At 45.0% G+C, this 16,562-nt stretch overlaps 1 protein-coding gene across 1 annotated transcript; it reads left to right on the forward strand.

Moving 5' to 3' along the window:
• Nucleotides 1-1,425: 1,425 nt before the first annotated feature.
• cxcl14 (chemokine (C-X-C motif) ligand 14) lies at nt 1,426-5,394 on the forward strand. The gene is made up of 4 exons (XM_072264481.1): nt 1,426-1,594; nt 1,908-2,013; nt 2,116-2,220; nt 4,662-5,394. Exons 1-4 carry the CDS (start codon nt 1,528-1,530, stop codon nt 4,675-4,677), a joined length of 294 nt encoding a protein of 97 aa, XP_072120582.1. The 5' UTR covers nt 1,426-1,527; the 3' UTR covers nt 4,678-5,394.
• Nucleotides 5,395-16,562: the final 11,168 nt, after the last annotated feature.

Raw genomic sequence — 16,562 nt, forward strand, 5'->3', positions numbered from 1 at the left:
CGATCTCTAACTGCGGCTGCAAGAGCATCTGCTTTTTATTGCGTATACTACTTGCATTGAAATATAACACCTTCCGTCCTCTATTCGTCACGATTTTCGACTTTGTCCTTATATTGCACTGCAACTTATCCCACAGACTGCATTTTTGCCCCGTCATCTGCCTGTCTTTCCTGACAGTCTCACTTCTGTTTAAATACCAACTGCCCCATCCTCAGCCATGTCACTCGGGTTCCCATCTCCCCTATTAAATCGGCCTAAACCCTCCCCAACTGCTGCCCCCCCCCCGCCCCGGGTTTAGGTGTAACCAGTCTCTTTTGTGCAAGACATACCTTCCCCAGAAGAGATCCCAGTGGTCCAGAAATCTGAATCCTTGCCCCCTGAGCCAGTTCCTCGGCCACGTATTCATCCGCCAAAACATCCTAGTCTCCTCACTGGCCCAAACATAGGAAGCAATCCAGAGTTTAATACCCGGAGATCCCGCTTTTCAGCTTTCTACCCATCTCCTAAGTTCTCTCCCCAGGTCCTGCTCCCTTTTTAAACCTATGTCATTGGTGTCAATATATACCAAGACTTCTGGCTGCTCACCGTCCTCCCTTAGAATGCAGTGAACCCGGTCCGAGACGTCCCTGCACCTGGCACCTGGGAGGCAACTTGCCATCCGGGTGTCTCCATCACATCCACAGAATCTCATGTCCACCCCTCGAACTACGGAATCCCCTATTCTCCTCTTCTCCCCCTTTCCCTTTCGAGCCACAGCGCCAGTCTCAGTGCCAGAGACCCGGTCGCTGCGGCTCCCCCGGCTGGTCGTGCTCCTCGACAGTAACCAAAACGAAATGCTTTATTATTGAGGGCAGCAGCCACCGGGACACCTCGCACTGCACTTTTTCCGTAGACCTACAATCTTGACCTTTGCAATTATTTTTCCAAGGCTGTCTTGTGACTTACTGTTCTAGAATAGTGGAAGGAAGATGTTCTAGAATAGTGGAAGGAGGATGTTCCCGCAGCGCAGCACACCCCACCCCACCCCACCCCACCCCACCCCACCTCCCCCGCCGCTATCGTGCATCTGCCTTCTCGGGGAAGGTATTGAATCCAGCTCGCCTAGCCGAATTGAACGAGCTCCTGCGCTCGTTTAGTCAGTGTACTGTTAAGTCTCGTGTGTAAACAGTGAGCAGAGATCAGGTGGCCGGGGGCGGCTGCAACCTGAGGCCACGCGTCAGCTAATTGCAGATTACTCCCCGCACCTGGTTGCCGTCTGGTCTGGGGTCATCCTCCTCTCTGCTGGGACAGGCTAGACTGGCACCCGCGCCTGCCTCCCTCCGCCCGTCTGCCCTCCTTCCCCCTTCCCTCCGTCTTTAGGTGACAACTATGATTCGTCGGATTGCTATGCATATTAATGAGGCCTCATTATAAACTGGAGGAGCCGGAGTGGATGTGCTCACAACCAAAGTCTATAGTGGGAAGGAGTTAACGGCGCTGGGGAGAGCAGAGTTTTTGACATCGGGACTGCTTGAGCATCATCCAACCATGAAGGGTTTGCTGAGCGCCGCCGTCCTTCTCCTGCTCCTCGTCATTTGCTCCATTGATGTGGAGGGTAAGTTGATCGCTGTTGTTTCCTCCAAGCGCGCCGACCCCTACCTTCGCCCAAGACCCCCTTTGTCAGAAACTCGTCCTTAAAAGGAATATGGGTTAATAAATTTACTTGTACCCCTATAAAAACCCTACGTGAAAGTTACATTTAGAAACTTGTTCTCTAAGCTCCGGTTGGGATGTGAGGCTTCCCTTGGGATATAATGCAATCAATATCTTAGAGTTCATGATTTATGTAATGATATTACGGAACGATTTGTCGCTTTAATTCGCTCTCTTTTTGAGGTACCAAGCAAACGTTTTGCCCTTTTCCGTAGCTTATAACTGTAAGTGTATTCGGAAAAGACCGAAGATCAGCTACAAAGACGTACAGAAGGTGGAAGTTAAAGCGCGATACCCCTTCTGTAAAGAGAAAATGATCTAGTGAGTTTTCCGAAGTCTTTTAACAACATACGTATTTTCAATTTCTTCGTGGCTACTTTTGACACAGTTGTAAACTTTCCTCTTGTGTACTTTGTTCTGCAGCGTTACCACGTCTCGTTCCAGGCGTCAGCAATACTGTCTGCATCCCAAATTGCCCAGTACCAGGAATCTGATCAACCATTACATCAAATGGATGACCACACACGCGTGAGTTGCTCTGTTCTGATAATGGGCTTATTATCCGGGCAGTTACAAAGCTCCCGCAAGTTTAAAGTATTGAGTATTAACTGTCCTGATAATGGGGTTATCCGGGCTCCCGCAAGTTTAAAGTATTGAGTATTAACTGTCCTGATAATGGGGTTATTCGGGCTCCTGCAAGTTTAAAGTATTGTTCGAAATAGAAGCTTGAGCGAAGGTGAAAAGCGGAGACTCTGGAAAACCGATTATGGTCTCGTTATTTGTCAGATCTTTGCTCGAGTTTTCCTATTCGACGGTTCTTTCGATCTAAAACTAAAATGTAAAATAAGCGTGTTAAACCACCTTTCTCCAAATTCTTGCTATCGAATGCTCGTGTTTCAGCTGCCTCGACTTTGGGCGTGTGTCTGTGGGGAAAGAGGGAGTAAACAGATTAATTTACATCTGGCAATAGACAGACAACAGAATCCCCGGCAGACGCGAGATATTTGACAGTAATGATATACAAAAGCAACTCTATACCCTCAAAGTAGCTTAAAATAAGATTGCAGTCATTTGAGAAGGTGTCTCGCCACCTTTTTCCAGGCAATTTGACATGGACAGTGGATGCTGGTTTTGTTAGTGGCATGCTTATCCCGAATAAATTATTTCTTACAGAAAAGCAGCCACAGCAAAGTACGCGCAAAACTTCCCTTCATTGGTAATATTTCCTGGGGTCATTAGGTTAAACAATGACCAACCCTTCCTTTGAGCATAGATTCGGAACAGGTTTAAATATCTTCGAATCGAGACAATGTGGGTTCCAATTCATTAACCTCCAGTGGAGTGAAATATTTCGGAAATCGTAACTCGCTTTCTACAAGACGAGCTTCAACAAATTCACATTTTAATCACGGGCTTTAATTTAGGAAATGGATTGGGAATTTGACAATGTTCGCTGATATTTGGGTCTGTACAGGAAACTACTAACATTTAGTGTCCAGAACGGACACTGTTCGATACCAGTTCATCCACTGAACTGAATGATGTTTGGTTCACTTTGCTATTTTGTCACCTCTCTGATGATTGCCCTATGCGTGTGCCCTGAGGTCCGTAACCTCTCGGTTTAATCTGGTCAAGAGGCGCATTAGAGCTGCGTGGAAGTGTTCCGGTGCGCTACAACTGCCATTACTGTACCGGACCCGCTTTCATCTGGGGTAACTATTGGAGACAGAAACAGAGAGGTCCAGGTCATGGGAAGGTCAGACCCAAAGGGACTTGTTCCATGGATGTTAAATTCATAGGAAGAGTGCAATCAATAAGTGAACAAAGAGTGATAAACAACCAATGTCCCCCCCCCCCAAAAAAAGAAAAATCGTGCAAATAAAAACAAGTAAATAAATAATTAAAACCGAGAACTTGACTTGTAGAGTCATTGAAAGTGAGTATGTAGGTTGAAGATCCAGTTCCGAGTTGTGGAGAGTAAAGCTGCCTCGTGGTTTTAGACTAATGACTGTCCCTGGTGGTGTGGGACCTGAGGCTCCTGTACCTCCTGTCTGAATGCAGCAGCGAGAAGAGAGCATGGCCTGGACGCTGCTTCTTCGGTGTGGCGGGGCTCCGCGTAAATGTGCTCAATGATGGCGAGGGCTTTAAAATTATTCCAATATGCTCCCAGCATTTAACCAAGATCAACACAGACGGTCAAGCCAACTTTAAAACTGCAATATTGTTGTTCTCAGCATGATGCCGAATTATGAGTGTTAAATTAGCTACTGAATGTGAGAAATTAAAGGATTATAGTACTGCAGACGCTCAACTCCAGTAGTTTTCCCTCTTGTGCTGGAAAAAAAAAGGGCATTCTGCCAAATAGCCGCGGGCTCCGTTGTACCATACCCTTCATACTTATGTGTGTCTGTGTGTGATATGGCTGGAGTGACAGATATTTGGCGGGATTTAATTTTCAATAAAAGAAATGAGGAGGCATCAATCTTCTCCCCACAGATTCTGCCTGAGCTGTTGATTCTTTAAGCATGTTTTCAACCAGCCTCTGTAGTCATTAAATATATTGTAACGTTAATATGCTGGAACATGCTGCCGCAGCGGTGGTGATGACCTATCGCGGCAGATATGCTAATATTATTTAAGAGGATATTAGACAAATGAATATTTAAAATGTGGAAGGATAACGATCCTGCGTAGACAGAAGAGGTCTGGTTTCCTTAGGCATAGTGTTCGGGACAGACATCGGCTAAATGGACGAATACTGTCTGTTCTAAGTACGTGGCTATGTTTAGAGGGATAAGGACCAAACGCGGGCAAGTGGGACTAGCTCAGACTGACACTTTGGTCGGCATGGACCAGTTGGGCCGAACGGCCTGTCTCCATTCTGTGTTATTCTGGTAATCTGAACTGCTTTAATTGGGGAAGAACACATAGACACTGAACCACTCCTCACTCGTTCTTATTTTCGACAGGACATACGTGGAATAGAATATCCACGGGCATGTGCACAGTGGCTGAGCTCTGTGTAGTAACGGAATCCTATTACGAAAGACGAATTCAAGATCTTCGTTTCCACCACAATGGAGTCCTATTTTCCTTTCCTGGTAACATGCTGCTTCAACAATGGTCACCCACCGCTACAAGCCCGCGGAATCTGGAGGCGTCGGGCAAGCAGCTTCCAGACCACTATACAAACTTCCGTCCTCGCGACTTTGCAAGTCCTCCATCAAATAAAAGGCGTGCGGAGGGAAGGGGGTTATTTTTCAATAAAACTGGTGCAATTTGATATTTTTGTATTTCATTACCTGACGTCCAGATTTATAAAATATGCACTCTCGGTTTTAATCTATTGTGTGCAGGAGAAATTCTATTTTATCTTGAACGCTATGAGTGGTTTACTTGTGTGAACCTGTATAAATGCTAATAGAGGAGAAAGGATGAAAAGCGCTTTGGGTTTTTTTTCCTCTGTGGAAGGGAAGCAATGGTTTGCGTTGGAGGGAAGAGTTGAGTGTGCCCCGGGTAGTGGTAAGTCCCACCCGTGGTTGGTAGGTTTTTTGCATCCGTCTGTATTTTTGCTAATTTATATTACTTACTCCAGTGTGCTTTATGTAAATACAGCAATATTTTAGAAGTTCCAGCGTGACTCCAAGGAAATGCTGAGGTGTCGTTTGCTTCTGATGTATTTTCAAATAAAGTAAGAAATGGCGGAAAAAAAATCGAGTGCACTTTATTTTATGTTCGATAGCATTGTGCATTGTTTGGAGCCCCAGTGAAATTAGTTCATCTAGGTTCGAATCCGCGATTCCTTTTGGGAAAGGATGGTTCCTTCACATAACTAGGATGAGGCAGGGAGCGTGATAGAGCGTGTTCCTTTGGCCCCACTGAGAGATCACACGGTGATCTGCAGCTGCACAGCCATGTTCCTTTGACGTTCCGAATCGGCATATATTTCATTCTAAGGTGTGGAAAGATTTATCAGAGACATATGGTTATCTGAAAGCCATCAACGCTCACCAGTAATCCACCTGATCAGCAGGCTAACAGGAGCACCGGAGGCAAAATAAAATGATGGCATTTTCACTGGCCCTCACTTTGTTCAAATACTGCGCATAGTGGTCACGTCCACATCTCCCTGAATTAACAAAAACATGGTTTGCCATTCCACAGTCCATTTCTTGAATCATAGAAATTTGGGCACCTAACAGACGACAGTGGTCCATCCTCTCTCAGAGTGAACTTGAAAGTAAATCTATTTCAGGTCTTTTCTTCCTACTTGATTTGGCTCTTCAGTTATTCAGCTAGGTGAGGGAGAAATTCTGGCCTCCTCCACTCTTCCACTTATGTTCCAGACTGTCCCACACTTAGGGATGGAAAAAAATCTCTTCTCTTTCAATTAGGTGTTTACAATCTATATCCAGTGGTTTTCTGAGCATGAAATAAGAGGTGTATGTCATTCATCCCTGGAGCATAACAAGATCATGTCTGACTTCCCATCAGAGCTGACCATTTCCTCTGGATTCCTAGATCTCATCCTAATCTACTCATGGAGACCAATGAAAAATGTTTTAAAAACTCCAATTGCTGGAAATTTCTAATTCAAACAGCAATGCTGGAAACACTGCACTGTGAAAAGGAAGACAATTTACGTTTCTCGGACCTAGAATGTTAACTGTTTCTCTTTCTACTGTTGCTATCTAATTCAGCATTTTCTATCTTTATTTCAGCTTTCAAATATCTGCAGTTTTTCAAGAAGTTTCATCTCTGGCCATTGTGGCTTGGAAATAAATAACTTAGCAGCTATTTTCCTTTGTCCTCATAAAATATGTAAAGGTAGCCTTATCTCTTTGTTTTCATTTATGCACATTTATTAATAAATTTAGGATCTTCCTTTTAGCCTGCCCATGTTGCTCTTAGGTATGTGGTGATACTTCTGAAACAAGCATGAATCATTACAAATTTTCCATGTGTCTTCAACTGAAAAGTGGCCAAGCTCCATCCTTTGATGCACTTGTTAGAATTCTTGATATAAATCTTTGAATTTAATATTTTTAAAATTATTAACCTGCTCACAGACTTCAATGTTAAAACTTTCAGTTCCTCAGGTTACCAAACACAGATGCTGTACAAATTGTTTCTTCCTGGGTTATTTACAAATGTCTGAACTTACAAGAACTGTTCTTTCATTACCTACAGTGTCATGCAGCTGAAGTGCATTTAACATCATTGCCCATTTGTTTTTTCCAAAATTATGTCAAATGTATTAATGTCACATCTTGTAATAATTTTGCTGTTCGCAAACAATTTTCAAAATATTTCCTGTAGCAAAGAAACATAGAAACATAAAAAACCTACAGCACAATACAGGCCCTTCGGCCCACAAGGTTGTGCCGAACATGTCCCTACCTTAGAAATTACTAGGCTTACCTATAGCCCTCTATTTTTCTAAGCTCCATGTACCTATTCAAAAGTCTCTTTAAAGACCCTATCGTATCCGCCTCCACCACCGTTGCCGGCAGCCCACTCCACGCACTCACCATTCTCTGCATAAAAAACTTACCCCTGACATCTCCTCTGTACCTACTCCCCAGCACCTTAAACCTGTGTCCTCTTGTGGCAACCATTTCAGCCCTGGGAAAAAGCCTCTGACTGTCCACACGATCAATGCCTCTCATCATCTTATACACCTCTATCAGGTCACCTCTCATCCTCCGTCGCTCCAAGGAGAAAAGGCCGAGTTCGCTCAACCTATTCTCATAAGGCATGCTCCCCAATCCAGGCAACATCCTTGTAAATCTCCTTTGTACCCTTTCTATGGCTTTCATATCCTTCATGTAGTGAGGTGACCAGAACTGAGCACAGTGCTCCAAGTGGGGTCTGACCAGGGTCCTATATAGCTGTACCATTACCTCTCGGCTCCTAAACTCAATTCCACTATTGATGATGGCCAATACACCGTATGACTTCTTAACCACAGAGTCAACCTGCGCAGCTGCTTTGAGCGTCCTACGGATTCGGACACCAAGATCCCTCTGATCCTCCACACTGCCAAGAGTCTTACCATTAATACTATATTCTGCCATCATATTTGACCTACCAAAATGAACCACCTCACACTTATCTGGGTTGAACTCCATCTGCCACTTCTCAGCCCAGTTTTGTATCCTATCGATGTCCTGTTGTAACCTCTGACAGCACTCCACACTATCCACAACATCTCCAACCTTGTGTCATCAGCAAACTTACTAACCCATCCCTCCATTTCCTCATCAAGGTCATTTATAAAAATTACAGAGAGTAAGGGACCCAGAACAGATCCCTGAGGCACTCCACTGGTGACCAACCTCCACGCAGAATATGACGGGTCTACAACGACTCTTTGCCTTCTGTGGCGAAGCTGTTCTGGATCCACAAAGCAATGTCCCCTTGGATCCCATGCCTCCTTACTTTCTCAATAAGCCTTGCATGGGGTACCTTATCAAATGCCTTGCTGAAATCCAAATACACTACATCTACTGCTCTTCCTTCATCAATGTGTTTAGTCACATACTCAAAAAATTCAATCAGGCTTGTAAGGCACGACCTGCTCTTGACAAAGACATGCTGACTATTCCTAATCATATTATACCTCTCCAAATATTCATAAATCCTGCCTCTCAGGATCTTCTCCATCAACTTACTGTTAGGTACCCCGTAACTGGGTTGCCAATCCAGCAGAAATGGATCACTACTTGGAGTCTGGATTACTGGAAACTAATAAAGTTTTATTAAAGAAGTAAGTAACACAGTACTCTAATCATAAGGATATAACTGCAACAGGTTAACAATAATAAAACACATGTACATAGACCTAGGGTAATAGGAATCAACCAAGCTCTATCGCAGTCTAGGGGTAAAATGATCAGTCTCAAGTGACGCAGAGTTCAGTTCAGCTTAGTACAGTTCACAGTAATCGCTGTTGTGCCGTTGGAGAGAGAGAGAATGCAAATTTGATTCAAGCAGACCTTTGATGTTCACAGGTGGTTGCGGGCGGACCCTTTTATGTCTTCTGTGGTCACCGACTGTGACCCCTCCATTCCGGATACGACTGATCTTCCGCGGTGAACCCAGCACCCAGGCAAGGGCGGACACACACACCAGGTTCCCGCCGATTGTACCCCTTTTCACCCTGTGCATCTATGGTTGGTTCCTGCGAACCAGACCTCCAACTCCTACCAACTTGTGGGGGCACACCACTCTTCCAGGGTCTCGTTATCTCGTGATCTCGTGGTATGTGTCGTGCCTTAGCAAACCTGTTCTTTTTATCCCCCTGCTGGTGTATCGCCTGCCCATCAAACTTCAAACAGTTCAGGTTCAAAGCAACCAGTCTGTCAATACTCTGAAATGTGTCTCTTTTCGTTATCTCTCTCCTCTCTCGTTAACATTTTGAATGTTTCTCCATTTGTCTCCCTTATCTCTCTCATCAGCATCAATCGTCTGATAACTTGGTTTTTTGTCACACCCTATCCTTCAAAGGATTTTTACCAGGGTAAAAATTATGAGCATGAATACATTATTAGATACACATTAATATACAGGGTCATCAGCTATTCGGCTAATACAGAGAACTTTAAGTTGTCAACACCTTGACAGACAGTCAGCAATCACATTTTCTGTTCCTTTTATATGTTTTATTTTAATATCAAGTTCCTCTAAGACCAGGCTCCAATTTAGTAATCTTTTGTTTTTATCCTTCATAGCGGCCGAAAACACTAATGGGTTGTGATCAGTGTAAATTATCAGTGGTTTCCGTGCCGGACAAATATAACAAAGGTCGTCCCACACAAACTTTGCACTCTTTTGCAAGAGCTTAGTAAGAGGGAGGGTAATATCCGCAAAGTTTTTGCAAAACTTCCGATAGTACCCCACCATCCCCAAGAACCTTCTCAGGGCTCTCTTGTCTGTCGGGGTGGGGACTTCAGAAATAGCCCGCACCTTAGCTTGCATCGGAGCCAGCTGCCCCTGTCCTACCACAAATCCCATATAAGTGACCTTCGCTGGCCGAATTCACTTTTTGTGAGGTTCACTGTCAGGTTGGCTTCAAACAGCCGTTTAAACAGTTCCACAATGTGCTCCTCCCACGTGTCACCCCAGACCACTAAATCGTCAATATACGCTTCTGTGTTCTTTAGCCCTTTTGTCACTGAATTAATCATCCTATAGGGGTGTTGCTTACTAGGCTGACCTGATGTGACAACAACACCATGTACCGGCTCTTTGCATCACCTCGGGACATCCAGACATACATGTGCATGCCGGTTAATTAGCTTTCTCAGTGCCTCACTCTGTTCGGGGGTTAAGGGAGAGACCTTATCAGCAAAGCTGGCCAAAACAATAGAGTTCTCCCATCTGGTCGGCACCATACTTACCTTTTCAAAATGGGTTTTCCCCTTATCAGGTGGCACCCTAGCCTCATTAATTTTCGTGATAACACCGACTAGGTCTGCTCGCTTATCGTGGCAAGCTGTTAACATATCAATAGCCTGTAACTGTGTTAGCTCATGTCTACAATAGTCAATAGCATCCTTCCTCCTGTGTGGCCAGTAAAACTCTTTCATGATTCTATCGACTGTCTTCCTCACCCCAAAATGTCCACCGAGGGGTATCTTGTGGGCCAGGTTAAAAATCTCATCCCCATAAATTTTCAGCACTACCACCTGGTGCACCACCCCCTATTCCTCATCTGCGGGCATGGTACTTGGTCTCCATTTCCTCCTTAGTACTCCCTCCTTCACGTAATAGCCCACTGGCTCCCTTTTTAATTCTGCTTCGGAGAGAGCTGTCTCTGTCAAAACCATTAGCTCCTCATCTCATTCCTGTGCCTGTATAAATTCCTTCCTTGCTAATGATAAGTCTACCTCAACTCTCTTACTTCCTTCCATTTCACTACACCCCTTCTCACTTTCTAACCCCTCCTGGCACAAGGCTGGTAAAAACGTCTCAGCTAAATCTACTTTCGCTTCGGCAGCCTTTCTGGACACACGCCGAGTCACTGCGGAGACAGGATAAACCTGTGAGTCTATGGGCGGGGCTTCAATCTTGGTAGGCTGGCTTGTCAGCTTTACTGCTGAGTACACATTTCCGCCTGCAAGGTCATTACCGAGTAAGACCTCCACGTCTTCCATCGGTAGTTCAGGCCTCAACCCGATCATGACCGGTCCAGAGACCAAGTCGCTTTTTAGGTGTATCTGGTGCAAAGGTACTGCTTCAGTCCCTTTCCCGATGCTTTTTATCATACTGACCTCCCCCAGTCTCGGTCTCTGAACTGAAGTCTAAAACACTCCTTAAGATCAGTGACCAACAAGCTCCAGGGTCTCTCCAGATCCGTACTGGAACCGGGTTTAACCCCTCCTTCACCGACACCAATCCAGCCGAGATAAACTTCTCGTGCGCTTCCTGAACTTTATCAGACCTCTTCTCCCCTAGCGGTTTGTTTGCCAGCTCAATACAGCCAGTTGGAACCCTCGTTTTTCCTTTCCCCTTCTCCTTCTTTGGGGCAAAGCACCTGGACCCAATGTGACCAGCTTTCCCACAATTATAGCATACGACCCCAGGAGACTTCCTACCAAACTGCTCCCAGTTTTCCTTATCCTTCTCACTAGTCCCCGGCTTACTTTCTAGCTTTTCTGGCGGACTCTCTCCACCCTCTTGACTACCCTTCTGGTAGTTTTTACTCAGGGTAAACATCGCTTTGTGTGTTAATGCGTATTTGTCCGCTAACTTAGCAGTTGCGGCTAAGGTTTCTGCCTCTTTCTCATCTAGATAGGGCCTCATACCTTCAGTATTAGCTGTAGCAGTCTGTCATAATCCCCACTGACCCCTTTCGAGGTGCACCAACGCTCACAATACATTTGCATCTCACGGGCAAACTCTAAATACGTGCGGCCCCACTGCTTCCTCGCATTCTGGAATATCTGCCGGTATGCCTCCGGGACCAACTGATAAATCCTGAGTATCACCTCTTTCACCACATCATACCTCTGGGCATCTTCTGCGGACAATGCTGAGTAAGCTTGCTGAGCTTTTCCTTTAAGTACGCTCTGAAGCAAAACAGCCCACTTATCCCTCGGCCAGTCCTGACTTGCAGTGACTTTTTCAAAATGTAGAAAGTACCGATCAACATTGGCCTCCTCTAATGGGGGAAACAGCCTAATCTCGTGGGTCGCCCTGAACCCTCCACCTTGGTTTGGCATGGGCCCCTGCGCTAGCATCATCCTTAACTTCTCCAGCTCAAATTCCCTTTCCTTCTGCTTCTCCCTCTCTTGTCGGTCTAACTGCCTCTCTCTCTCTTGCCGTTCTAACTGTTTCTCTTCTTGTTCTAGCTGCCTTACCTGGAACTCGTGCTCGAGTCTCAATTTTTCCATCTGCATCTGTACTGCTTCTCCACCAGGTTTGCCCATAGATACCACCTCCAGCTCCCCTTGGGGAAACACACCTTTAGATACATAATGCTCAATGACAGCTCTGTGCATCTCCGCTCTCCTCATTGTTGACTTCCCCTTAAAAAGATTCAACCGTTTGGCAACAGTCGCCAATTCTGATTTCCTGGCATCCTCTAATGCCTCCAAGGTTGGCGCCTTTAGAAATTCCTCAATCTCCATTTCTGCTGTTTGCTCTTTCTTTCTTTCGGGAATTTTAACCCAATCAATTTACCCAGTCCCAAATTTGGTGTTCAAGATCGCGGACGAGATCCCCACTTATGTTACGTACCCCGTAACTGGGTTGCCAAACCAGCAGAAATGGATCACTAGTTGGAGTCTGGATTACTGGAAACTAATAAAGTTTTATTAAAGAAATAAGTAACACAGTACTCTAATCGTAAGGATATAAATGCAACAGGTTAACAATGATAAAACACATATGTACACAGAACTAGGGTAATAGGAATCAACCAAGCTCTATCGCAGTCTAGGGGTAAAATGATCAGTCTCAAGTGACGCAGAGTTCAATTCAGCTTAGTACAGTTCACAGTAATCACTGTTGTGCCATTGGGGAGAGAGAGAGAGAGAGAGAGAGAGAGAGAATGCAAATTTGATTCAAGCAGACCTTTGATGTTCACAGGTGGTTTTGGGCAGACCATTTTATGTCTTCTGTGGTCACTGACTGTGCCCCCTCCATTCCGGATATGACTGATCTTCCGCGGTGAACCCGGCACCCAGGCAAGGGTGGACACACACACCAGGTTCCCACCGATCGTACCCCTTTCACCCTGTGCATCTATGGTTGGTTCCCGCGAACCAGACCTCCAACTCCTACCAACTTGTGGGGGCACACCGCTCTTCCAGGGTCTCATTATCTCGTGATCTCATGGTGTGTGTCATGCCTCAGCGAACCTGTTCTTTTTATCCCCCTGCTGGGGTATCGCCTGTCCATCAAACTTCAAACAGTTCAGGTTCTAAGCAACCGGTCTGTCAATACTCGGACTGATCTCTCTTTTCGTTATCTCTCTCCTTTCTCATTAACATTTTGAACGTTTCTCCATTTGCCTCCCTTATCTCTCCCATCAGCATCAATCGTCTGATAACTTGGTTTGTCATCACATTACCGGCCACTGAGGTAAGACTCACTGGTCTATAATTTCCCGGGCTATCTCTACTCCCTTTCTTGAATGAAGGAACAACATCTGCAACCCTCCAATCCTCCGGAACCTCTCCCGTCTCCATTGATGATGCAAAGATCATCACCAGAGGCTCAGCAATCTCCTCCCTCGCCTCCCACAGTAGCCTGGGGTACATCTCATCCAGTCCCGGCGATTTATCCAACTTGATACTTTCCAAAAGCTCCAGCACATCCTCTTTTTTAATGTCTATCTGCTCAAGCATTTCAGTCCGCTGTAAGTGATCCCCACAATCACAAAGGTCTTTTTCCCGGTGAATACTGAAGCAAAGTATTCATTAAGTACCTCTGCTACCTCCTCCGATTCCATGCACATGTTTCCACTATCACATCTGATTGGTCCTATCCTCACACAGCTCATCCTCTTGCTCTTCACATACTTGTAGAATGCCTTGGGGTTTTCCTTAATCCTGCCCACCAAGGCCTTCTCATGACCCCTTCTGGCTCCCCTAATTTCCTTCTTAAGCTCCTTCCTATTAGCCTTATAATCTTCTAGATCTCTAACATTACCTAGCTCTCTGAACCTTTCGTAAGCTTTTCTTTTCTTCTTGACTAGATTTACTACAGCCTTTGTACACCACGGTTCCTGTACCCTACCGTAACTTCCCTGTCTCATTGGAACGTACCTATGCAGAACTCCACACAAATATCCCCTGAACATTTGCCACATTTCTTCCCTACTTTTCCCTGAGAACATCTGTTTCCAATTTAAGCCTCCAACTTCCTGCCTGATAGCTTCATAATTCCCCTTACTTCAATTAAATGCTTTTCTAACTTGTCTGTTCCTATCTCTCACCAATGCTATTGTAAAGGAGATAGAATTATGATCACTATCTCCAAAATGCTCTCCCACTGAGAGATCTGACACCTGACCAGGTTCATTTCCCAATACCAAATCAAGTACAGCCTCTCCTCTTGTAGGCTTATCTACATATTCCTGAACACACCTAACAAACTCCACCCTGTTTGAACCCCTTGCTCTAGGGAGATGCCAATTGGTATTTGGGAAATTAAAATCTCCCATCACGACAACTCTGTTATTATTACACCTGTCCAGGATCTGTTTCCCTATCTGCTGGTCTCTTTCTTGTGTTAAATTTATGGTCTTTAGATGCCCTACTGTTAGCTTAGATTTAAACAAAGATTTCAAGATACAAAATTGTTTAATGTCATTTCCTTTACACAAGTGTAAGGAGAACAAAATAATCGTTACTCCAGATTCTATGCAGCACAAAAAAAAAATCACAGAAGACGACATAAACATGATACTAACAAAAACATAATAAATATAAATAAATAAGATAGCTTATACACATAGATTGTATGTCCATAACGTGTCACTAGGCTGTACATAAGGTGACTGATGGGAAATAATAAAGTAGTGGTGCAGTTTGTGGGTGGAGGTGTTGGGGAAAGAAACTGTTTTTGATTCTGGTGGTCCTGGCAAGGATGTTACATAGCTTCTTCCCTGATGGAATTGGACAAACAGTCCATGAGAAGGCTGTTTGGAAACCTTCACAACACACTGGAGGAACTCAGCAGGTCGGGCAGCATGAGAAGGGACTGACGAAGGGTTCCGGCCCAAAACGTTGACTGATCGTTTCCACGGATGCTGCCCGACCTGCTGAGTTCCTCCAGCGTGTTGTGAGTGTTGCTTTGACCCCAGCATCTGCAGATTATTTTGTGTTTGGAAACCTTCATGATTTGACTGGTCCTTTTCCAGCACTTTTCTGTATATATATCCTTAGTGGTGGGTAGGCAGGGGGCAGTGATGCATTGGGAGGTTTTGAATACCCATCGTGGAGCTTTGTATCTGCCGTAGTGCAGTATCCATACCAAGCAGTGATGCAGCTGTTAGGATGCACTCTACTGCACACCCATAGAATTTTGTGAATCGAGATGTGCAAAACCCAGCTCTCTTCATCCTCCTCAGAAACTAGAAGTGTTAGTGAGCTTTCTTGACTGTGCAGGATGTCATAGAGTCATACAACACTACGACACAGAATCAGGCCCTTCAGCCCATCTAGTCCATGCCAAACCATTAATCTGCCTCGTCACATCAACCTGCACCTAGACTATAGCATTCCATATCCCTCCCATCCATATACCTATCCAAATTTCCCTTAGGTGTTTTCTCTGCACTCTTTCAATCTTATTTACTTCCTTCCTGTGGGCAGAATCAGAACCAAAATCCGGTTTAATATCAGGGGCATATGTGGTGAAAGTTGTCATTATGCAGCAGCAGTACAATGCAATACTTAATAATAAAAACTGTAAATTACAGGAAGAACTATATAAAAAAGTAGTGAGGTAGTGTTCATGGGTTGAATGTCCATTCAGAAATCTGACTGCAGAGGGCAAGAAGCCATCTGCGAATTGTTAATTGAATGCTTTCAGGCCTCTGTACCTTCTCCCTGCTGGTATCAAAGAGAAGAGGGCATGTCCTGGGTGTTGGTGTTCATGAATGTTGGATGCCGACTTTTAGAGGCATTGCTCCTTGAAGATGTCCTGGATGCTGGGGAGGCCAGTGCTCATGACAGAGCTGACCGAGATAAGCAGCTTATTTCGATCCTGGCAGTGACCCACCCACCACTCCATAGCAGACAGTGATACAGACAGGTAGAATGCTCTCCACGGTAAATCTGTAGAAATTTGCGAGTGTCTTTGGTGACATACCAAGTCTCCTCCGATTCCTAATGAAATATAGCTGCTGTCATGCCTTCTTTGTAACTGCATCAATTTGTTGGGCCCAGTATAGCTCCTCAGAGATGTTGACACCCAGGAATTTGAAGTTGCTCACCCTTACCATCACTGATTCCTTGATGATGACTGGTGTGCGTTCCCTCATCGAACCCTTTCTGAAGTCCACAAACAATTCTTTGTTCTTACTGATGCTAAGTGCAAGGTTGTTGCTGTGACATCACTCATCCAGCTGACCTATCTCACTCCTGTATGCCTTCTTGTCACATCTGAAATTCTGCCAACAATACTTGTGGCATCAGGAAATTTATAGATGGCATCTGAGCTGCGCCTATCCACAATGTCATGGATGTAGAGTGCAAAGAGAGCAGAGCAGTGGGCCAAGCACACATCCCTGAGCTGCACCAGTGTTGATTGTCAGTCAAGTGGAGATGTTATTTCCAAGTTGCATAGACTGTGCTCTTCCTATGAGGAAGTCAACGACCCAGTTGCAGAGGGAAGTACAGAAGGCCAGGGTTTGG

The sequence above is a fragment of the Mobula birostris genome, chromosome 7, assembly GCF_030028105.1.
Source record: "Mobula birostris isolate sMobBir1 chromosome 7, sMobBir1.hap1, whole genome shotgun sequence".
In the NCBI taxonomy this organism is placed as follows: Eukaryota; Metazoa; Chordata; class Chondrichthyes; order Myliobatiformes; family Myliobatidae; genus Mobula; species Mobula birostris.

What these genes read in the sequence shown, in the direction of transcription:
- cxcl14 (XM_072264481.1), top strand. Translation starts at nt 1,528, where the DNA reads ATGAAGGGTTTGCTGAGCGCCGCCGTCCTTCTCCTGCTCCTCGTCATT. An exon ending in TTGCTCCATTGATGTGGAGG is followed by an intron (nt 1,595 to 1,907) that starts GTAAGTTGATCG and finishes CCTTTTCCGTAG; the next exon opens with CTTATAACTGTAAGTGTATT. An exon ending in TGTAAAGAGAAAATGATCTA is followed by an intron (nt 2,014 to 2,115) that starts GTGAGTTTTCCG and finishes TTTGTTCTGCAG; the next exon opens with CGTTACCACGTCTCGTTCCA.